This window comes from Heterodontus francisci, chromosome 28 (genome assembly GCF_036365525.1).
Source record: "Heterodontus francisci isolate sHetFra1 chromosome 28, sHetFra1.hap1, whole genome shotgun sequence".
NCBI classification, from domain to species: Eukaryota; Metazoa; Chordata; class Chondrichthyes; order Heterodontiformes; family Heterodontidae; genus Heterodontus; species Heterodontus francisci.
Genome location: NC_090398.1, coordinates 23,779,606 through 23,804,269, shown reverse-complemented (window position 1 = coordinate 23,804,269; position 24,664 = coordinate 23,779,606). Strand labels below are relative to the sequence as shown.

The 24,664-nt window shown below is 48.3% G+C and overlaps 1 protein-coding gene across 4 annotated transcripts in view; it reads left to right on the top strand.

Moving 5' to 3' along the window:
- The window catches only part of LOC137385137 (NACHT, LRR and PYD domains-containing protein 3-like), a 130,287-nt gene that overhangs the window by 51,098 nt on the left and 54,525 nt on the right, over positions 1–24,664 (top strand). The window contains exons 1-2 of one of the 4 annotated variants that reach the window (XM_068059985.1): positions 734–962; positions 12,710–12,814. In XM_068059985.1, the coding sequence (XP_067916086.1) occupies positions 12,742–12,814 (73 nt within the window). In that variant the 5' untranslated portion in view covers positions 734–962; positions 12,710–12,741. Of the gene's footprint in view, positions 1–733; positions 963–1,176; positions 1,338–1,361; positions 1,725–12,709; positions 12,815–24,664 lie in introns of those variants that run through there. The other 3 variants (XM_068059987.1, XM_068059988.1, XM_068059989.1) reach the window with 3 other exon arrangements.

Here is a 24,664-nt window from a genome sequence, read left to right as displayed (position 1 = left end):
GGGAACGTAAGGGCACATATTTAAAGTAATGGTGAGAGACGCGAAAGTGACATGAGGAAAAAGTTTTCACACAGCAAGTGGTTAAGGTCTGGAATGCGCTGCCTGACAGTATGATGGAGGCAGGTTCAATTGAAGCATTCTAAAGGGAATTAGACCTTTTTTATCAGAAGGAAGAATGCGCAGTGTTACGGTGAAAAGGCGGGGAAATGGTCCAGGAATGGCTCATTAAAGCCTGGCTCAGGTAGAAAATTAAAACCCGACCCGGGCCCCGAGTCCTTTAATTTTTTTTTAAATGCCCAACCCGACCCAAAAATAACAGACATATTTCTGAAACAGAAAAAGATCACAGGCTAAAACAAAAACAATGGAAAACAAAACAGTACAGTTCAGCCTGGTCCCAGCCCGAATGCTGGACAGGGAATACAGACCCGAACCCAGCTCGACACGTGTAGTCGGGTTTGGTCAGGTTCGGGTCGGGTAGCCAGGCTTTATTGCTCATTGGGGGAGCCTGTATAGACACGATGGGCCGAATGACCTCCTTCTGCATTGTAACAATTCTGTGATTGAGTAACAGAGCCCCGCCCCTGTAACCCAGGCGACCAGACTCTTTATTACGCTGCTCACGGCCCGCTCCGCAGGTCAAAAGCGGCAGCAAACTGCAGTACGCCTGCGCTGGAAAGAAGGCCAGGGAGCCGTACTGCGCTTGCGCAGGGGTCGTGAGGGCCAGCGAGTAGTACTGCGCTTGCGCCGTAAGCCAGGGTTCGAAGGAAGCCATACTTTGTTCGAGTGTGGTGGCTCTGCCGGTGATTCTTTTGAGTCAAGCAAGAAACAGAAAATATCGGGAATACTCAGCTGGTCTGGCAGCATCTGTGGATAGGGCAGCAGTTAACGGTTCGGGTCGGTGATCCTTTATGCTGAGCAGTGCCGTGAAGTGAAATTCAGGCGCAGACTGTGCGCGATCAGTGAGTTTTGACGCAGGCGCGCTGGGGGCGCGCGGAGAGTTGGTTGAACGGCCGAACCACGTGATCGAAAGCGTGAGGGGGGTGGGGCGGCCCTCGCGCGAGTGTTCAAGGCGGGAGGCGGGGCTTTAGGCCAGGCCTGTCCCGATTGGTCGGAGGGGCTGTCAATCCCTTGCTCTCAACCAATGATCGAAGCGAACACACTGAGGGACATGACGTCGAGCTCGGGCTTGATGGCGGCAGTACGCAGCCTCGGCCCCCGAATGGCGCGCAGTTTCCGAGTTGCTTAGTTGGAGAGGAATCAGCGCAGGATTGAGAGATTCTGACCACCGATCACAGTTATCCTGCATGAGGGCATGCAATGAAATGTGAAGTGAGGTCAGTTTTCGTCTCAAAATGCACAGTCGCAAGTGAATCGTGCATATATTTCTGCATAAAGGGATTTGATTTCAGACGTTATAATATTCTGGGGCATAGCACAGCAGAATGGACATGTCTGTTTTTATTAGGTGGGCTGAACTCTGTCCGACTCCATCAGCTCTCAGTTTTAAAATGGCTGATCTGGTGACAAATGAAATGGGAGATCGAACTGAGAAACTAATTCCTCCTGTCTATACGATGCAGCGACAAACCTCGAAGATCAACAAGGCCTCTAACCAGCAGCTGTGATATATTGCCACATAGGGAATGAAGCTGCGTTAAGCATTCACTTTCAGCATCCCCAATTTTTAGTACTAGGGACGGTGGAAGCCATTAAAACAGCAGGTGAGAGTTTGCCTCCTGTGTCATGGGTCACAGATGCACAATACAGAAGTTGAACAAACAGCGATCAAAGCAAGCGGGGAATGTGCTTCCAAAACCAATATCCGATACAAAGCCAAGATCAGCTTCCTGGTATATTATGAAATAGAGCCCAAACCAAGTACAACACAGAATATTGTCTGAACTGGGCATGGGTAATATTGTTAGAAATACAAGCAGAAAATGCGGAAAGCACTCTGGATCAGACAGTGTTTGTGGCGACAGGAAGGTAGGGTTCATGTTTCTGATCCTGACCCTGTCCTCAGGAATGGTCATTGACCTGAACAGTTAACCCCACTGTCCACTCCCCACAGACGCTGCCTGACCGCCTAAAGGTTTCCGGTGTTTTCAGTTCTCGTGAAGGATTACCAGCATCTGCACTATTTAACTTCTTGTAATAAGATTGGAAATTGATTTTGAAATTAGGAGATGTCTGTTTCCTCCCTGAGGCAATGACTGTTCTGTTCAGGGTAAGGCTGTCCAGACTGCAATCAATACCTGGCCCTTAGTCACCTTCCTCTGATCCCTGACACCTTGCCCCCACCCTGTGAAAAACCTTGGCCTGTGTTAGTGAGAGATTTTCCAGGATGAGCATCACGTGGGCAGGTAGAAAGGTAATGTTTGCCATTGTCTTCAGTCCCAGCGTCACATTTTGGTCTCTGCCAGCTACTGCATCCATTTCCCTGGTGACTGAGGCTGAATCAGGCCTTTGCAACTGTGCTGTCTTATTTCAGCATCTCACCTTGTTCTATCCCTCTGGTCCTCACCTCTCATTCAAAATCCTCATTCTCGACTGTTTTCCCAAGTGCAATTAAAAATGTTATCACCGAAATATTTTCATTGCTTCCCTCCCTTGACCTCTGCACGTAATGACTTCTCATCCTCCAGTGATTTCTCATCATGTTCTCTCTACTCAGTTCACTGCTCTCTGACCCTCCCTACATTTCTCCCTCCATGTAAACTAGAGCAAGGCCACCTGACCCGAACCTGACTGGACTCGACAACATGTTCGGGTTGGGTCAGGTCGCTCTTCCTGGTCCGGCATTCCAGGTGGGGCCGGGTCGGACGCACACTATCACCACCTCTGGTATGTGGCTGCAATGTTAATGTACTTTTTGGACTTGAAAACTTGTTTAGTTACAGTTTTCTTTTCAAGCAACAAAGTGAAAAACGGAAGTTAGGTTAACTGATGGTCGGGTTGGGCCCAGGAAAAAATGAAAGGATTCTGGTCGGGCTTGGCTCGGATGTGGTTCTGTCGGGCTCGGGTCGTGTTTCCTTTGCAGACCTGAGTCGGCCTTTAATGTAAAGTTCCCAACTCGTATTTACAGCCACCCCCTTGACTTTGCAATATCATGTGGCCTCGCCACTCCCATTGTATCCATCACAGATAAGGACATGTCTGGTCACTTCCTTGTATCATTCTTTACCCACGTCCCCTTCCATACCCCAACTCTACCTCATTCTGTATCCACCCCTGGAAATAAATATCCCTGAATTTACTTTCAACTGTATTGTCAAAATCCCAACTGTCTAGCCTTTAACTCTCTATTTATGCAACTACTATTTTGCTGAGCTGCACCATCACCTCCACTTTTGATGCCCTAGATACCAATAAAACCATTTCTCTCTCTCACCCTGGCCATTCCCATGGTACAGCCCTCATCTGAGTCAAGAGGTGAAGACGTGAAAAGATATGGCAGACAGCTGGTTTAACCATTCACTCACTATCATTTCCACCAAACTGACCAATCAGCCACACCACACCCCCTGATCTCCATGGTAGCCAATATTAACAGAAATAACAGTTTCTGTCTTTGAGTGCAAACACTCTCTGCTTTAAATCGGCTGCCATCATCCCTCTCTTCAAATCAAACAATCATTAATCCTATTTGCAAAATGTTGCCCCATTTCCAACCTCCCTTTCCTCTTCAAAATTCTTGAATGTATTTGTCGCCTCCCAAATCCCTGTCAATATTTCTTGGAAGTCCATGTTTGAATCCCTCCAATCAAGTTTCTGCCCTGCCAGAGTACTGAAATGGCTCTTAAAACTGTCAAAATGACGTCCTTTGTAACTGACAAAGATAAAATATTCCTCCAGTGTCCTCTTGACATGGTTGACCACGCCATCCTCCTCCATCACCTCTCCACTGTCATCTAGCTGTGAGGGACTGCTCTCACCTGGTTCTCTTCTTAGCTAGCCAGAGAAACATTTAGAATGGCTTCTGTCCTGCTCCATGGTCTCTGGTATTCCCCAAAGATCCTCCCTTGGCCCTCACCTATTTTTCATCTATATTCTGCAGCTCGGCAACATCTGAAAGCACAGCAATAGTTTTCAAGTGCATGCTGAGGATCCCGAGCTCCAATACACCAGCACCTCTTTTGATTCATCGACTGTTGCGAAATTGTCAATGCTTGTACGACATTCAATACTGGATAAGCAGAAATTTCCTGCAATACAATAAAAACTGAAGCTATTGTCTTCAGTCCCTGCTCCAAACTCTATTCCCTGGCTACTGACACCATCTGCTCCGTGGCAACTGTGACACTAAACCAGACTGTTTGCAACCTTGGTGCCATATTTGACTCTGAAGTGAGCCTTTGGCCACATATTCACACCATCACTTTGGCTGCCTATTTTCACCTCTAACATCACCTATCTTGACCCCACCTCAGTCATCTGCTGCTACAGCCCTCATTCATGCCTTTGTTATTGTAGATCTGACTATTCCAACACATTCCTGGTGGTCTCCCACATTCTATCCTCTGGAAACTGGAGGACATCCAAAAATCTGCTGCCAATGTCCTTACTCAAACTGCGTCCTGTCCACCCATCTTCCCTGTGCTCACTGACCTACATTTGCTCCTGGTCATACAATGTCTCAATTATTGAAATTCTCATCCTTGTTTTCAAATCCTTCTATGGCCTCGCCCTCCACATCTCTAATTTCCGCCAGCGCCACAACCCTCAGATATCTGAGTTCTGACCTCTTAATTGCTCCACAGTTGGTGGCCGTGCCTTCAGCTGCCTAGGCCCCAAACTCTGGAAATGCCTCCCTAAATCTTTCTGCATTTCTACGTCTCTTTCTTCCTTTAAGACATTCCTTAAAACTTGCCTCTGACCAAGCTTTTGACCATCTGCCCTATATCCCCTCATTGTGGCTTGTGTCTAATTTTGTTTTATAATGCTGCTGTGAAGTGCCTTGCACCGTTTTGTTACATTTAAGGCATTAGATAAATATAAGGCGGTGTTGTATTTGGCCCTGCAATGTGCTTCTGACCATGTATCTGCTCCAAAACCAATACTGCCTACTTCCACCTTCATAATATCTCCTGTCTCTACCCCTGCTTTAGCTCACGTGTTGTTGAAACCCTCCTCCATGCCTTTGTTACCTGTAGACTTGACTATTCCTCCACTCTCATGGCTGGTCTCCCGTCTTCTACTCTCCATAAACGTGACCTCATCCAAAACTCTGCTGCCCGTGTCTTAACTTGCATCAAGTCCTATTTACCCATCATCTGTGTGCTTTCTGACCTACATAGGTTCCTGATCCAGCAACGCCTTTATTTAAATTTTTTTTTGATGTTTTCACATTTCTCCATGGCCTCATCCCTCTCGATCTCTGCAACTTTCTGCAGCCTTACAACACTCTGACATTCTGAAATCCCTGCGCTTTGCAATTCTGGCCTCCTGTGCATTTCCTATTTCCTTCACTCTGCTATTGGTAGCCATACCTTCAGCTGCCTGGAGCCTAAGCTTTAGAATTGCTTCTCCCTGCTTCTCTCCTCTCTAGCATTCTCTGCTCCTTTAGGACGCTCCTTAAAATTTATTTCTTTGATCAAGCTTTTGCTCACCTATTCTAATACATCCTTATGTGTCCCGGTTTCAAATTGTGTTTGCTAACTGTCCTCTGGGGCACCTTTGGATGTTTCGTGACATTGAGATGCTACATAAATGTAAGTTTTTGCAGAGATTTGTCATAATGCCTCCTGAACCTAAGTGTGGTATTTAGCTATCTTGCTCTGCCAGGGTCTTTGTTATACACCATCTTCTTCTGAATCAGTCCCTGGACATTTAGAACATTCAGCTTGTCTGTAATCTTGTCTGACAAGATATGTGTGGGGCCAGTGTCCTAGTGTACTCGACCTGCCCCCTTGTGCCAGGCATGATCGAGCATGGCTACCCGACCCGAACCCGACAACGTGTTGGGCTCGGCTCGGCTTGCTCTTCCAGGTTCGGTATTCAGGCTCTGGTCGGGTTAGACACTGGCAGTGCTGCCTTTTGGTCAGGGAGGGAAAGGAAAGTAAGAGTAAGCGTAATTAATTTCCTGTATTCGAGTCGGGTCGGGCATGGGGGAAATAACAAAGGACTCGGGCCCGGTCGGGTTTAAATACACCCGAGCAGGCCTTTAAAGCACGGTACGCTTCCATGCTGTGGGTCCATATGTCAGTGAGTGGCTGGGTCAGTGGGGAGTGGGGTTGGGCTGGGTCAGTAGGATGCAGGTACAGAGCTGGGCCAGTGGAATGAAGGAACAACAATACATGAGCTGTGCAGGGTCCTTGAGAAGGCAAGCTCCATATTACTGACCCTAACTATAAAGAAAAGATGCATTTAAGGGGAAGTCTGGTAGGAATAAGGAGGTTTGCCAATTGGGCTAGATGAAGAAGGGTGTGACGTGTCTTGTATGGACCGTATGCACCAGCATGGATCAGTTGTGCTAAATGGCCTGTTTCAGTACTGAACATTCTGTGATTCTGTATAAAAAGGGAAGTGACAGAGCCACAGTTTCTGAAGCAGTTTTGTCAAAGGTGAACGTCGGAAGCTTTGCTCTAATTGCTCTAATTCTGCACTTTCCAACAAACAAACTTCTGTGATGGAACTCGGAGGCTCCAGTCTCCCAGCCAGCACGGATGTTCTGTAAAAGTAAGCTCGGTTTAACTGATTCTATTACGCTGAACCTGAAATGAGAACTATGTATTCCAGAGGAGGGAGTTTGACCTGTGAGTGAAGAATTAGACATGTGTATCTCCATCTCCAGCCTTTCCTGTCATTGATTTATAGCCTGCTGAATCCCTGTCCATCTTCTTGCAACTCCATGTGTAAATCTCTCCAATCGGGTTTCCACTTCTGCCGCAGCATTAAACTGGCAACAATCACAGTCACAAATAACACCTTTGCTAACTGTGACTGTGATAAACTATCGTTCCTCATTCTTCTTGCCCTCTGTGGTCATTGACACAGTTGAGCAACACATCTCCTTCATTGTGCAGTTCAGTGAGAATGACCTCTCCTTGTTTCGCTTCTGCCCATCCAATGATAGCCAGCGAATCTGATTCGATGGCTTCTTCTCCCATTCGCATACTGTTACCTCTGGAGTCCCTCTTGGTTCTCTCCTCACTTTCTCCTATTTCTCATCTTCATAGTGCCCTTTGGAGATATTATCTGAAGACAAGGGCTCAGAGGAGATTTACCAGAATGGTTCCAGGGATGAGGGGTTTTAGCTACAAGCTTAGGTTGGAGAAGCTAGGATTGTTTTCCGAGGAGCAGAGGAGATTGAGGAGCGATTTGATAGTTATACAAGATTGTGGCAGGTTTAGATAAGGTAGACAAAGAAAAGCTGTGCCCATTAACTAGCTGACAGTACAAGGAATAGGCGCGACAGTTTTAAGGTTTTGGTCAAGAGCTGCAGGAGGATGTGAGAAAGAACCTTTTTACACAGTGAGTGGTAATGACCTGGAACTCGCTGCCTACACGGGCGGTGGAAGCGGAGATAATGAATGATTTCAAAAGGAAATTGGTTGGGCACTTGAGGGAAATAAAGTTGCAGGGTCACGGGAGTAGAGCAGGGAATTGCACTGATGACTCTACAAGAGCCGGCATGGACTCGTTGGGCTGAATGATCTCCTCCTATGCTGTTGTGACTCTGTGACCCTATAAACACTGAGCTCCACCTCTCAACTCTTCCATTGCCTCTGCTTTTTCACACTGCTTGTCTGTCATCCAGTCTCAGATGGGCTCCATGTTTCTCCAATTAAACATTGGAAAGACTGAAGACATATTCACTGCTATCAGTTCTGTTCCCTCTCCAGTGATTCCATCCACATCCCAGCTAATGTTTAGGAATGAACCAGACTGTTCACAATCTCATTCTTCTTTTTGACAGCAAGCTGACCTTCCAACTCGATATTCTCCTCTTCCACCTCCGTAACATTTGCCATCTTCACCCTGTTTCAGGCCATCTGCTGCTGATATCCTCAGTCATTCTTTTAGCAACTGTAGATTCAATTTTCCTCAGGCTCCCTGGAGTTGCTTTTCTCTCACCTTTCGTAAACTTAAGTTTAAAGTTACACAATTTATGTCCTTATGCATTACTATTAATATTCGTAGGACAGTGGTAAATGTCCTCACCTCCTGCATTGCTCAATAGTCAGATGCTGACACCATGAGAGATATGGTAAATATATTCAAATAGAAGCACCAACCAAATAGAAGCATCTCCAGGAACACACGACAATGTCACTGCCCATAGATACCAAAGAATCAGACCCAGCTATATATTGTGCATATGGATAGACATTACATTCACAAATACCTGAATTTAATATCAAACCTCAACAAGTCAAAAATACTAAACATAAATTGGGTGGTTAGCACTGCAGCCTCACCGTTCCAGCGACCTGGGTTCAGTTCTGCGTAGTGCCTGTGCGGAGTTTGCAAGTTCTCCCTGTGACCGCGTGGGTTTCCGCCGGGTGCTCCGGTTTCCTCCCACAGCCAAAGACTTACAGGTTGATGGGTAAATTGGCCATTGTAAATTGCCCCTAGTGTAGGTAGGTGGTAAGAGAATGGTGGGGATGTAGTAGGGAATATGGGATTAATGTAGGATTAGTATAAATGGGTGGTTGTTGGTCGGCACAGACCCGGTGGGCCGAAGGGCCTGTTTCAGTGCTGTATCTCTAAATAGATAAATAAATCTGTGAATAAAAATAATGAAGTATCATCAGACTGTAAACCCAAATGAAGGATCATTTAATTAATCATAGAAATTTATAACATGGATGGAAGCCATTCAGCCAGTCATATTCTTGTCGAGGACAAATAGCCATCCAGCCTAATCCCACTTCCCAGCTTTTGGTCCATAGCCCTGTCGGTCATGGCACTTCAAATGCATATCAAGTACTTTTTAAATTGTTATGAGGGTTTCTGCCTCTACCGTCTTTTGAAGCAGAGAGTTCCCGATCCCCACCATCCTCTGGGTGAAAATATTTCTGCTCAAATCCGCTCTACACCTCCTACCTCTTGGCCTCAATTTGGTTGTGGCCCCCTCAACCAAGGGGGGTAAGGTCTTCCTGTCGACTCTATCTAGACCCCTCGTAAATATATACACTTCAATCAAGTCTCCCCTCTGCCTCCTCTGTTATAAACAAAACAATTCCAGTTTATCCAGTCTTCCCTGATAATTAAAATTCTCTAGTCCAGGCAGCATCCTCGTTAATGACCATCTCCAACGAGAGAGAATCTAACCATCTCCCCTTGACATTCAATGGCATTAGCATCGCTGAATCCCCCATTATCAATATCCTAGGGGCTACCATTGCCCAGAAACTGAACTGGAGTAGCCTATATAAATACCATGGCTACATGAGCAGTTCAGAGGCTAGGAATCCTGCAGCAAATAACTCATCTCCTGACTCCCCAAAGCCTGTCCACCATCGACAAGGCACAAGTCAGGAGTGTGATGGAATACTCTCCACTTGCCTGGACAGGTGCTGCTCCAATAACACATAAGAAGCTTGACACCATCCAAGACAAAGCAGCCCGCTTGATTGGCAACCCATCTACAAACATTCACTCCCACCACGCACCAAGGCTCCTGAGATAGCATCTTCCAAACCCGCGACCTTTACCAACTGGAAGGACAAGGGCAGTAAATGCATGGGAACACCACCACCTGCAAGTTCCCCTCCAAGTCACACACCATCCTGACTTGGAACTATATCGTCGCTGGGTCAAAATCCTGGAACTCCCTTCTTAACAGCACTGTGGATGTACCTACCCCACATGGACTGTAGCAGTTCAAGAAGGCAGCTCACCACCACCTTCTCAAGGGCAAATAGGGATGGGCAATAAATGCTGGCCTGACCAGCGATGACCACATCCCATGAATGAATTTTTAAAAATCCTCTATACCCTCTCTAGTGCAATCATATCTGTCCTATAGTGCAGTGACTAGAACTAACGTGGTACTTCAGCTGTGACCTAACTGGTGTTTTATAAATTTTAGCAATAACCTCCCAGCTCTTGCCTTTATTAGCCAATGCATAGAATGTAAGTGTTCGGTCTGCCTTCTTGACCACCTTATCTACTTGTCCAGGTGCCTTCAAAGATCTGTGGATATTCACTTCAAGGTCCCTCTGTTCCTCAACGTATCTCAGTATCCTACCATTTATTGTGTATTCCCTGTCTTGTTGGCCTTCCCTATATGCATTCCCTCACACTTCTCTGGATTGAACTCCATTTGCCACTGTTCCACTGACCTGACTAGTCCATTGATATTTTCCTTCAGTCTACAGCTTTCCTTCATTGTCAACAACAGTCAATTTTTGCATTGACTGCAGACTTCTTAATCATACCCTCTACATTCAAGTCCAAATAATTGATATTGTTACGATCAAGCTGGGAGAAATGCACTGTTAATTCAGTCCCACTTCTCCATGGATCACAGCATATCAATAAGTTTTCTCACCTACCGAAGAATAGCAAAATTAGACACACTAATTGTCCCCTAGAATAAAGCACACCAACCAGATTTCTTTAAACAACAACATTCACTATTTATTGGAACAAAGTAAGTTTTAACCATTAGTGAGGTAAATCTATGTATATGAAAAGCACCTTATTTCCCTAGCCCACATGCACGCACACACATATTTTGAAAAAAATGGTTAACTGGGGAAAACAGGATTTTGGTTTACGGCTGTTACATAGGAAAAAAAGGAATAATAAAATAATTCAGTTTGTCATGTTCTGGTCGGAAATTCTTCAGTTGGGTAAGGTGTCAGAGTCGAGTAGTCGGATGCCACTCCAGGTGTCTCCAGGTGAGGTTGATGAACAGTCTGTGATAGGTAGGCATTCAAGGCAATTCGACTACAGCAGGTGTCACATAGGTCTTTCAGCAGGAGTGTAGGTCTGCTTAGGACGTATAGCAGTAGAAACTTTCTTCAGGTTCCAGGATCTCCCAAAACGCAGAAGGTAACAGGAATCACACTGGATGCAGGAATTCTTCAGATACAGGAGGCAATAAGAATCTGCCGCCTTTCAAATACAGGGCTTCTTTTCAAGAGGTGCAAGTTTCCTTTACAGCGATAGGTCTTTTTCTGGGTCTTCCACTTTGATCTCCAGCCAGGTCATAAAACAAATTTCAAATGCCTGCTCTTTGTCCAACTCACTGGTTTTTAAAAGGATCCAAAGTGAAGGAAACCTTCCTGATCCAATCACGTGGCCAGTCATAGAGTTTCCCTGGTCATTCAAAGTGTTGCTCTGAGGCGGTCAGAAATCCCTGGCTGGCTTCTTTGAAACTGCTTGTTTTCCTATTGTAAACAAAGTCAACATTCAAAAATTTCAGCTATTTGCAGGTGTCCATGTCCACTGGAAATCCTTTATTTTTCAGTTTTTTAAAATACACAATTATAAGATTTTAGTACAAAAATAAAACCCTTGTAACAATATATACCACAAAAAGCAAGGGACGTAGTGCTGAGCTCTGCCGAACCCCAGTGAAACAGCCTTCCAGTCACACAAACACCCATTAGCCTTTGTTTCCTGCCTCTGAGCCCATTTTGGATCCAACTTGCCATTTTGCCTTGGATCCCATGGGCTTTTACTTCGGTGAGCAGTCTGCTATGTGGAACTTTATCAAAAGCCTTGCTAAAATCTATGTAGACTACATCAAATGCACCACCCTCACCAGCGCTCCTTGTTACCTCCTTCATAAATTCAGTCATGTTATTTAGACATGAGCTTTCCTTAACTAATCCATGCTGATTGTCTTTGATTAATTTGTGCCTTTCTAAATCAAGATTCATTCTACTCCTCAAAATTCTTTCTAATTAATTTCCAGCTACCACGGTAAGGCTGACTGGCCTTTTAATTACTCGGTCTGTCCCTTTCTCCCTTTTTAACAATTGTACGTCACTGTCCTCAAGTCTTCTGGCACCACACTGTGCGGGGCGGCGCAGTGGTTAGCACTGCAGCCTCACAGCTCCAGCGACCCGGGTTCAATTCTGGGTACTGCCTGTGTGGAGTTTGCAAGTTCTCCCTGTGTCTGCGTGGGTTTTCTCCGGGTGCTCCGGTTTCCTCCCACAAGCCAAAAGACTTTCAGGTTGGTAGGTAAATTAGCCATTATAAATTGCCCCTAGTATAGGTAGGTGGTAGGGAAATAGAGGGACAGGTGGGGATGTGGTAGGAATATGGGATTAGATTAGGATTAGTATATAATGGGTGGTTGATGGTCGGCACAGACTCGGTGGGCCCAAGGGCCTGTTTCAGTGCTGTATCTCTAAAACTAAAAACAACTGTAGTCAGAGAGGATTGGAAAATTATGTTCAGAGCCTCCACTATTTCTTCCTTTGCTTCTCTGAGTCATCAATCATCAACCGCTCAAGTTTTCCCTTCAGAGTATTTTCATTTTAGGAATGGGCCCTCTCAGTGCGAAGTCTCGACCGACGGGACCCCATCTAGAACTGGGTTGTGGAGATCAGCGGGACTGACTTGTTTTCACTGGCCAACTGAATGTCACACGTGACATGGAGAGTTGATCAGGAAATACATGATCACAGCTAATAGCTGTTGTACTGATTGGGGAAGAAGGACTGATGTGCTTAATAAGGCAACGTTCTCTTTCTGATTGTAATAATTTCATCTAATTCACTTGTCAATATTGTATTTACTACAGAGGATCAGAATCTGCGAACGTCTGTCACCGTCATGGCTGAAGTTCAAGAAGCTTCCAACAGGGGAGAAGATTCAACATCTCCAAAAAGAATGAAAATGGATACCGGTACGGTCACAGAGTTCTTTAAAATATAGGTTTTATTCTGACAAAGGATGCACATCTCGAACAAGAACCTGCACCTCACACAGGTGGAAGCAACAGGAGAGGGGCTGAGTAGAAAGAGGGCTGTGAGTGACCATCTAGAGGGACATCTTAGTTACAGGTGGAGGGAGCCCTGAGCACTGGAACTGTGGTTTTGGGGACTTAAGGTAGATATAGACAGTGACTCAGAGCAGGGTCTCCCTGAGCAACATTGTGACCCCAGGAATCAGGACGCCACCCCAAGTAGGGCAGGGTGAGAGACAAATGGGGTACAAGAATAGGAGAGCAATAGTGGTGGGAGATTCTAGTCAGGGGATTAGACAAACTCTTCTACAGCCCTGAGAGGTCCCGAATTGTAAGTTACCTCCCCAGTACCAGAGAGAAGAACTGGGTGGTATAAGCTCTGGGAAGGAAATTTGAGTAGAAAATTGTCATGGTTGAATACTGTAACAATGTTGGAAATCTGTTTAGAAAGGCAGTATAAAATTTTAGGCTGCAGACATAGAACATAGAACATTACAGCGCAGTACAGGCCCTTCGGCCCTCGATGTTGCGCCGACCTGTGAAACCATCTGACCTACACTATTCCATTTTCATCCATATGTCTATCCAATGACCACTTAAATGCCCTTAAAGTTGGCGAGTCTACTACTGTTGCAGGCAGGGCGTTCCACGCCCCTACTACTCTCTGAGTAAAGAAACTACCTCTGACATCTGTCCCATATCTATCACCCCTCAACTTAAAGCTATGTCCCCTCATGTTTGCCATCACCATCCGAGGAAAAAGACTCTCACTATCCACCCTATCTAACCCTCTGATTATCTTATATGTCTCTATTAAGTCACCTCTCCTCCTCCTTCTCTCCAACGAAAACAACCTCAAGTCCCTCAGCCTTTCCTCGTAAGACCTTCCCTCCATACCAGGCAACATCCTAGTAAATCTCCTCTGCACCCTTTCCAAAGCTTGCACATCCTTCCTATAATGCGGTGACCAGAACTGCACGCAATACTCCAGTTGCGGCCGCACCAGAGTTTTGTACAGCTGCAGCATGACCTCGTGGCTCCAAAACTATATCCCCCTACTAATAAAAGCTAACACACCAGATGCCTTCTTAACAGCCCTGGGTGGCAACTTTCAGGGATTTATGTACCTAGACACCAAGATCTCTCTGTTCATCTACACTACCAAGAATCTTCCCATTCCTGTTACTCCTTCCAAAGTGAATCACCTCATACTTTTCCGCATTAAACTCCATTTGCCATCTCTCAGCCCAGCTCTGCAGCCTATCTATGTCCCTCTGTACCCTACAACATCCTTCGGCACTATCCACAACTCCACCGACCTTCGTGTCATCCGCAAATTTACTAACCCACCCTTCTACACCCTCTTCCAGGTTATTTATAAAAATGACAAACAGCAGTGGCCCCAAAACAGATCCTTGCGGTACACCACTAGTAACTAAACTCCAGGATGAACATTTGCCATCAACCACCACCCTCTGTCTTCTTTCAGCTAGCCAATTTCTGATCCAAAGCACTAAATCACCTTCAATCCCATACTTCCGTATTTTCTGCAATAGCCTACCGTGGGGAACCTTATCAAACGTCTTACTGAAATCCATATGCACCACATCCACGGCTTTACCCTCATCCACCTGTTTGGTCACCTTGTCAAAAAACTCAATAAGGTTTGTGAGGCACGACCTACCCTTCACAAAACCGTGCTGACTATCTCTAATGAACTTATTCTTTTCAAGATGATTATAAATCCTATCTCTTATAACCTTTTCCAACATTTTACCCACAACCGAAGTAAGGCTCACAGGTCTATAATTACCAGGGCTGTCTCTACTCCCCTTCTTGAACAAGGGGACAACATTTGCTATCCTCCAGTCTTCCGGCACTATTCCTGTCGACAATGATGACATAAAGATCAAGGACCAAGGCTCTGCAATCTCCTCCCTGGCTTCCCAGAGAATCCTCGGATAAATCCCATCTGGCCCAGGGGACTTATCTATTTTCACACTTTCCAAAATTGCTAACACCTCCTCCTTGTGAACCTCAATCCCATCTCGCCTAGTCGTCTGTATCTCAGTATTCTCCTCGACAACATTTTCTTTCTCTACTGTAAATACTGACGCAAAATATTCATTTAACGCTTCCCCTATCTCCTCTGATTCCACACACAACTTCCCACTACTATCCTTGATTGGCCGTAATCTAACTCTAGTCATTCTTTTATTCCTGATATACCTATAGAAAGCCTTCGGGTTTTCCTTGATCCTATCTGCCAATGACTTCTCGTGTCCTCTCCTCGCTCTTCTTAGCTCTCCCTTTAGATCCTTCCTGGCTGGCTTGTAACTCTCAAGCGCCCTAACTGAGCCTTCACGTCTCATCCTAACATAAGCCGCTTTCTTCCTCTTGACAAGCGCTTCAACTTCTTTAGTAAACCACGGCTCCCTCACTCAACAACTTCCTCCCTGCCTGACAGGTACATACTTATCAAGGACACGCAGTAGCTGCTCCCTGAATAAGCTCCACATTTCGATTGTGCCCATCCCCTGCAGTTTCCTTCCCCATCCTACGCATCCTAAATCTTGCCTAATCGCATCATAATTTCCTTTCCCCCAGCTATAATCCTTGCCCTACGGTATATACCTGTCCCTGCCCATCTCTAAGGTAAACCTAACCGAATTGTGATCACTATCACCAAAGTGCTCACCTGCATCTAAATCTTAACACCTGGCCAGGTTCATTACCCAGTACCAAATCCAATGTGGCATCGCCCCTGGTTGGCCTGTCTACATACTGTGTCAGAAAACCCTCCTGCACACACTGGACAAAAACTGACCCATCTAAAGTACTCGAACTATAATATTTCCAGTCAATATTTGGAAAGTTAAAGTCCCCCATAACAACTACCCTGTTACTCTCGCTCCTGTCGAGAATCATCTTCGCTATCCTTTCCTCTACATCTCTGGAACTATTCGGAGGTCTATAGAAAACTCCCAACAGGGTGACCTCTCCTCTCCTGTTTCTAATCTCGGCCCATACTACCTCAGTAGACGAGTCCTCAAACGTCCTTTCTGCCGCTGTAATACTCTCCTTGATTAACAATGCCACACCCCCCACTCTTTTACCATCTTCTTTGTTCTTACTGAAACATCTAAATCCCGGAACCTGCAACATCCATTCCTGCCCCTGCTCTACCCATGTCTCCGAAATGGCCACAACATCGAGATCCCAGGTACCAACCCATGCTGCAAGCTCACCCACCTTATTCCGGTTGCTCCTGGCGTTGAAGTAGACACACTTTAAACCAAGGTTTTGCTTGCCAGTGCCCTCTTGCGTCCTTGTAACCTTATCCCTGACCTCACTACTCTCAACATCCTGTACACTGGAACTACAATTTAGGTTCCCATCCCCCTGCTGAATTAGTTTAAACCCCCCCCGAAGAGCACTAGCAAATCTCCCTCCCAGGATATTGGTACCCCTCTGGTTCAGGTGAAGACCATCCTGTTTGTAGAGGTCCCACCTACCCCAGAAAGAGCCCCAATTATCCAGGAAACCAAAACCCTCCCTCCTACACCATCCCTGCAGCCACGTGTTCAACTTCTCTCTCTCCCTATTCCTCGCTTCGCTAGCACGTGGCACGGGCAACAACCCAGAGATAACAACTCTGTTTGTTCTCGCTCTAAGCTTCCACCCTAGCTCCCTGAATTTCTGCCTTAAATCCCCATCTCTCTTCCTACCTATGTCGTTGGTGCCTATGTGGACCACGACTTGGGGCTGCTCCCCCTCCCCCTTAAGGATCCCAAAAACACGATCCGAGACATCACGAACCCTGGCACCTGGGAGGCAACACACCAACCACGAGTCTCTCTCGTTCCCACAGAACCTCCTATCTGTTCCCCTAACTGTGGAGTCCCCAATGACTAATGCTCTGCTCCTCTTCCCCCTTCCCTTCTGAGCAACAGGGACAGACTCTGTGCCAGAGACCTGTACCCCATTGCTTACCCCTGGTAAGTCGTCCCCTGCAACAGTATCCAAAACGGTATACCTGTTGTTGAGGGAAACGGCCACAGGGGATCTTTGCACTGCCTGCTGGTTCCCTCTCCTTCCCCTGACGGTAACCCATCTACCTACTTCTTTTACCTGAGGTGTAACTACCTCCCTATAACTCCTCTCAATAACCCCCTCCGCCTCCCGAATGATCCGAAGTTCATCCAGCTCCAGTTCCCTAACGCGGTTTTCGAGGAGCTGGAGTTGGGTGCACTTCCCGCAGATGTGGTCCCTGCCTTTCACAATGGGATCAGCCGGCTCCCACATCATACAGCTACAGCACATCACCTGCCCTGCCATCTCTACTTAGTTAATTACTTTATTAATTTATATAAATGTATGAGCTAAATACTTTGATACTTCTCTGCTGTGGTCTTTTTCAAATAACCAATTAATAGATAAGTCAAAAAAGTAAAAGAAGAAAGTAAATTTTTACCAATCACACGATACAGAAGAAATAAAATAAAAAGCTTACCTTATCAACACACCATAGTCCTTTTTTTTTGGTTAGAGGAGGAGGGTGGGTGGGAGACACTACACGTGTAGTGTCTCGGGTTCAGCCACTGCCCAAATATATAGGTTTTGACTTACCCAGCAGTCCCCTGGTCCTCCGAAACAAAAGGGAATTAACTTTAACTTTAAACTGAAACTGACCTCCTAGCTGATAGTTCGCTCCGCACTCTCCGCTTCTGAAAAAGCTGCTGCAACCAAAAGAAAGTTATTTTAAACTGCCCAAACATATAGGTTTTGACTTGCCCAGCAGTCCCTGGTCCTCCGAAACAAAAGGGAATTAACTTTAACTTTAAACTGAAACTGACTGGAAAACAAGGCCTCAGGTTGGTGATCTATGGAATTTTTTTGGTTTATGGGATGCGAATGTCGCTGACAAAGCCAGCATTTATTGACCATCGCTAATTGCCCTTGAGAAGGTGGCAGTAACCTGCCTTCTTGAACCGCTGCAGTCCTTGCGTAGGTTCACCCACAGTGCACTGGGCTGATTAGGAGGGAAAAATGAAACAGGTCAATGTGCAATTGTAGGGCTGGAGCAGGTTGGAAGGTTTCACGTCCTTGGCGCACTGGACTGAGCCCAGAGAGAAAGGAAGGGACAGCGTGATCTGGCTCCACCTGCAACAGTGGTTTTGCAGTGTCGGTGAATGGAGCAATGGCTAGGTTATCTGCTGAACTGACTGGAGAGTGGGAGGGGGAGGCAATGGCATCATGGTAATGTCACTGGCCTAGTGATCCGGAGTCCAGGGTAATGCTCTGGGGCATGGGTTCAAATCCCACCATGGCAGATGGTGAAATTTACATACAATTAATAAATCTGGAGTTAAAATCTTGTCTAATGATAACCATGCAACCATTGTCGGTTGTTGTAAAAACCCATCTGGTTCATTAATTCCCTTTAGGGAAGGAAATCTGCTGTCCTTACCTGATCTGGCCTACATGTGACTCCAGCCCCGCAGCTGTGTGATTCACTCTTAAATGCTCTCTGAAATGGCCTAGCAAGCCACTCAGTTGTATCAAACCGCTACCACTGTCAGCGTATCTACACCTCCAACACCTTCCCAAGGGCGATTATGGATGGGCAGTAAATAATATGTATGTATTCGGCCCTGCGATGTGCTTCCGACGACATATCCGCCCCAAAACCAATACAGCCTACTTCCACCTTCATAATATCGTCTGTCTCTGCCCCTGCCTCAGCCAATGTGTTGCTGAAACCCTCCTCCATGCCTTTGTTACCTATCGACTTGATTATTCCTACATTCTCCTGGCTGGCCTCCCATTTTCTACCCTCCGTAAACCTGAGCTCATCAAAAATTCTGTTGCCTGTGTCCAAACTTGCATCAAGTCCCATTCACCCATTACCTGTGTGCTTTCTGAACCACATTGGTTCCCGATCCGGCAACGCCTTGATTTTAAAATTTTTAATATCTTCAGATTTCTCTGTGGCCTCATTCTTCCCTATCTCTGCAATCTGCTGCCGCCTTACAACGCTCTGCAATTGGCAGCCATACCTTCAGCTGCTTGGGCCTTAAGTTCTGGAATTCTCTAATTCCTCCAGTCTAGCTCTTTCTCCTCCTTTAAGGCACTCCTTAAAATCTGTTTCTTTAATCAAACTTTTGGTCATCTGTCCTATTGCCTCCTAATATGTCTTGGTTTCAAATTGTGTTTACTAACTGTCTCAAGAAGCACCATTGGATGTTTTACGACATTAAGATGCTGTACAAATGTAAGTTGTTGTAGAGATTTGTAATATTGCCTCATGAACCTAACTGTGGTATTTAGCTATCTTGCTCTGTCAAGGCCTTTGTTATGCACCATCTTCCTCTGAATCAGTCTCTGGACATTCAGGACAGCTTTTCTGCAATCTTCTGCCTGACAAGATATGTGTGAGCTCATTGTCCTAGAGTACTCTACCTACCCCCTTGTGCCAGGCAGGGTACACTCATCCTGTGGGTCCATATGTCAGAGAGGTGTGGGGCTGGGCTGGGCCGGGCCAGCAGGGTGCGGGTGTGGGGCTGGGCCAGTGGGATGAAGAAACAACAATACATGTATTGTACAGGGTCGCTGTGAAGGCAAGCTCCATTTTGCTGATCCTATCTGTAAAGAAAAGATGCATTTCAGGGAAAGTTATGTAAACACATGGGAGAAAGGAATAGAACATTATGCTCAGTGAGTTAGATGAAGAAGGGTGTGAGTTATCTCGTATGAAGCATAAACACCAGCATTGAGCAGTTGGGCCGAATGGCCTGTTTCAGTGTTGTATATTCTATGTTTCTATATAAAAAGGGAAGTGACTGTCACATTTTCTGAAGTAGTTTTGTCAAAGGTGAATATTGTAATGTTTGCTCTACTTCTGCATTTTCCAACCAACAGACTCCTGTGGTGAAACTCAGAGATTCCAGTCTTTCCGCCAGAGTGGATGTTCTGTCAAAGTTAGCTGGGTTTAACTGTTTCTATTACATTAAACCAGAAATGAAACCTGTGTATTCCAGTGGAGAGGCTTTGATCAGAAAGTCGCCAGTTTAACCTCTGGGTGAAGAGTTAGACGTGTGTATCTCCATCTCCAGTCTTTCCTCATTGTTTTGTCGCCTCCTGAATCTCTGTTCATCTTCTAACAACTCTATGTTTAAATCATACCCTGTGCCAGTTTGCACATGGCTCAGGTAATAATCCAGTGATTATTACCTTTGAGGTTCTGCTTTTTAATTTAGTGCCTAACTTCTCATACTCCCTATGCAGAACCTCTTTCTTGGTCCTGTTTGTCTTTCATACCTACATGGAACACGATCACTGGATCCTCCCCCTCCCATGCACAGTTCCTCTCCAGCCCTGAGCAGATATCCCGAACCCTGGCAACGGGCAGGCAACACAGTCTTCTGGATTCTCCCTCTTGGCTGCAGCGAACTGTGTCCATACCCTTGACTATACTGTGCCCTATTACCACTACACTCTGTTTAAGTTCACCCAGTTGAATGGCTTCCTGTGCCATGGTCAGTCTGCTCATCCACACTACAGCCCTCGCTTTTGTCCATACAAGCTGCTGGAATCTCAAACTTGTTGCTCAATTGTGTGGGCTGAGGCTCCTCCACTCCCACCTTCTCGATCCCCTTGCCTGCCTGACTAGCAGTCATATCCCCCTGCCTTTGACTGACCAAATCAGAAGACCCTGTCCTAAGGGTGTCACTGCCTTCTGGAGCAAAATGTTCAGGTAACTTTTCACCGCCCTGATACGTTGCAATGTCTGCAGATCGGCTTCCAGCTCATTAACTCTGAGCGAAGCTCCTCAAGCTGCGGATACTTACTACAGATGCAGTTGCCATCGATTGCTTTGGCATCCAGGAGTTCCCACATGCAGCTGCAACACATCACGTGCCTGCTGTCTTTCTTGTGTTAATTAAATTAAATTTATTTTTCTTAATGAATTTATAGTTTTCTTTCTCACCAAACCCCCTTACTCGCCAAACTCTCGGCTTCACACACTGCACTCAAGCAGCACTCAGTGCAATTATTGACAGCGTTGAACACAACATCCTCCTTCAACACCACTCCTTCACTGCAGCTCAGTGGGACTGAATTCTCTTGGTTTTGCATTTACCTATCCAAAGATAGCCAGCGAATCTTGTTCAATGGCTTCTTCTCTCACTCCCACACTGTTACCTCTGGAGTCTCATGGATCTCTCCTCGCTCCCTCCTATTTCTCATCTTCATGCTGCCCCTTGGAGACATTATCTGAAGACAAGGCTCAGCTTTCACATGGATGCTTCCAACAATCAGCTCCACCTCACTTGACTTTTCCATTGTGTTACGGTGAGGCGAGGAGCAGTTCTCAGGCTCCCCTTTCGCCCCTTCTCTCATTTGAACGCAACAGGGTTTATTCTTTCTGAACACAGTGGTTGAGCTTACCACCTCAGTGAGTGTTTGCTCCTGTTCCTTTAACGTGATTGCAAAAGAACCAATCATACAGGTTTTCTTGAGTTTAAACAAGAAAGATGTAAGTTTATTACGCTTAATATTCTAACCCGATTTAAAATACTAAAAACAGGCTGCACATTCACACGAGAGTCACAAACACACACATAGATTACAGAGGGAAACAGATTTGCTGATTAAAGTCTGGAATAAATGGAATTTAAATACAGCATGTGCGTCCAGTCGTCCTCAGCAGAAATTGTAGTCTTGAATTCTTCACTGGGTCACGTGCATGGTGGTTGGCTTGCTTTGCTTAGGGCTCCTGAAGGCAGAAGGGTGGTGGTTGATTTTTGTCCCCTGGTTGCTGGCTGTAGCTGTCTGTAGCGTGTTAAGACCAGGTGAGATAGAGGTCTAGGGTTCCCTTTCAGTCTTCACCTGGTCTTGCTTTAACAGGGTTTAAATTTTAAACACAGCGTGTTTTTAGCTCCCCCTTGGTGAGTCTTTGTTCACCGCTTTCCAATTATAAGGCAAAGATACCGGCACAAACAGGCTTTTTTAAGTTTAAAGAAGAAAATTTGAAATTTATTAAAGTTAAACTCTAATTTGGTTGATGCCTATGGATACACGACGCGCCCCACGCTAGCATGCATACGCAATGTACACGTGCAAATAGAGACAGAAAAGAGCAGAAGAAAAATAAAGTGGAAAAATTTGAGGCAATATCTGAAGAGTTGTTGCGGTTCTTCGAGCTCACTGTAGAGTCCTTGTTTGTAGGTAGATCTTGCTTTTCGTTGGAGTCCAGTATTATTCTTAAACCTCGTTCGCTGTTTTAGACTTTTCTCTCTTGAGGTTCATGTGTCTTCAGTGGATTCAGAAGCTTGTGAGCAAGAGGTGGGAGCAGGCAGACAGACAGGAGGTCTTCTTCAGTCCAGGAGCATTCGGCTTTCTGCAGGCTTTCAGTTCAAACGGTCCAGTTCAGAAACCCCCAGGTTTGCCAAGCAGGTTAATCATGTGACCACGTCTTGGTTCTGTGTGCTGTATCATGCTAGGGAATGGAATGTGCTTCACTGCCTTCAATGTCTGTTAGTACGGAAATGTGTTTTTCCAGCCAAGGTCTGGCAGTCCTTGTAACAGGCCTTCTGTTCCTCCAAGCAGCAATTTGAAATTTAATGTCCATGTGGCGAAATTAATATGCCTCATTGTTCCATGACAAACAGCTTGGGGGGCGATTCCCAGTCGCAGAAGGATCTTCTCTTGAGCAGCGCGGGGGAGGGGTGTGGAGGGAGAGCAGCGCGGGGGAGGGGCGTGGAGGGGAGAGCAGCGTGGGGGGTGCGTGGAGGGGAGAGCAGCACGGAGGGGAGAGCAGCGCGGGGGGGCGAGTGGAGGGGAGAGCAGCGCCGGGGGGCGAGTGGAGGGGAGAGCAGCGCCGGGGGGCGAGTGGAGGGGAGAGCAGCGTGGAGGGGAGAGCAGTGCCGGGGGGCGAGTGGAGGGGAGAGCAGCGCCGGGGGGCGAGTGGAGGGGAGAGCAGCGCCGGGGGGCGAGTGGAGGGGAGAGCAGCGCCGGGGGGCGAGTGGAGGGGAGAGCAGCGCCGGGGGGCGAGTGGAGGGGAGAGCAGCGCCGGGGGGCGAGTGGAGGGGAGAGCAGCGCCGGGGGGCGAGTGGAGGGGAGAGCAGCGCCGGGGGGCGAGTGGAGGGGAGAGCAGCGCCGGGGGAGGTGCGGAGAGGAGAGCAGCGCGAGGGAGGTGCGGAGAGGAGAGCAGCGCGGGGGGCGAGGAGGGGGAGCAGCGCGGGGGGGCAGCAGCGCGGTGGGGGAGTGGGGTGGAGAGCAGCGCGGGGGGCGGTGTGGAGGGGAGAGCAGCGCAGGGGGGGTGTAGAGGGGAGAGCAGCGAGGAGAGGGAGCAGCGCGGGGGGTAGAGCAGCGAGGAGAGGGAGCAGCGCGGGGGGGGAGAGCAGCGAGGAGAGGGAGCAGCGCGGGGGGGAAAGCAGCGAGGAGAGGGAGCAGCGCAGGGGGACAGCAGGGCGGTGGGGGCGTGGAGGTGAGAGCAGCGCGGGGGGGGCGTGGAGGTGAGAGCAGCGCGGGGGCGCGTGGAGGTGAGAGCAGTGCGGGGGGCTCCTCCCCCCTCTCCCTCTTCGCCCCTCTCCCTCTTCGCCCCTCTCCCTCTTCGCCCCTCTCCCTCTTCGCCCCTCCACTCTCCGTCTTCGGCCCTCCCCCTCTCCCTCTTCGGCCCTCCCCCTCTCCCTCTTCGGCCCTCCCCCTCTCCCTCTTCGGCCCTCCCCCTCTCCCTCTTCGGCCCTGCCCCTCTCCCTCTTCGGCCCTGCCCCTCTCCCTCTTCGGCCCTGCCCCTCTCCCTCTTCGGCCCTGCCCCTCGCCCTCTTCGGCCCTGCCCCTCGCCCTCTTCGGCCCTGCCCCTCGCCCTCTTCGGCCCTGCCCCTCGCCCTCTTCGGCCCTGCCCCTCGCCCTCTTCGGCCCTGCCCCTCGCCCTCTTCGGCCCTGCCCCTCGCCCTCTTCGGCCCTGCCCCTCTCCCTCTTCGGCCCTGCCCCTCTCCCTCTTTGGCCCTGCCCCTCTCCCTCTTCGGCCCTGCCCCTCTCCCTCTTCGGCTCTCCCCCTCTTCGCCCCTCCCCCTCTTCGCCCCTCCCCCTCTTCGCCCCTCCCCCTCTTCGCCCCTTCACCCCCCCCCTCCCCCTTCACCCCCCCTCTCCCCCTTCACCCCCCCTCTCCCCCTTCACCCCCCCTCTCCCCCTTCACCCCCCCTCTCCCCCTTCACCCCCCCCTCTCCCCTTCACCCCCCCCTCTCCCCCTTCACCCCCCCCCCTCCCTCTTCACCCCCCCCTCTCCCCCTTCACCCCCCCCTCTCCCCCTTCACCCCCCCTCTCCCCCTTCACCCCCCTCTCCCCTTCACCCCCCTCTCCCCCTTCACCCCCCTCTCCCCCTTCACCCCCCTCTCCCCCTTCACCCCCCTCTCCCCCTTCACCCCCCCTCTCCCCCTTCACCCCCCCTCTCCCCCTTCACCCCCCCTCTCCCCCTTCACCCCCCCTCTCCCCCTTCACCCCCCTCTCCCCCTTCACCCCCCTCTCCCCCTTCACCCCCCCCTCTCCCCCTTCACCCCCCCTCTCCCCCACCCCCCCTCTCCCCCTTCACCCCCCCTCTCCCCCTTCACCCCCCCTCTCCCCCTTCATCTCCCCCTTCACCCCCCCCTCTCCCCCTTCACCCCCCCCTCTCCCCCTTCACCCCCCCCTCTCCCCCTTCACCCCCCCCTCTCCCCCTTCACCCCCCCCCTCTCCCCCTTCACCCCCCCCTCTCCCCCTTCACCCCCCCCTCTCCCCCTTCACCCC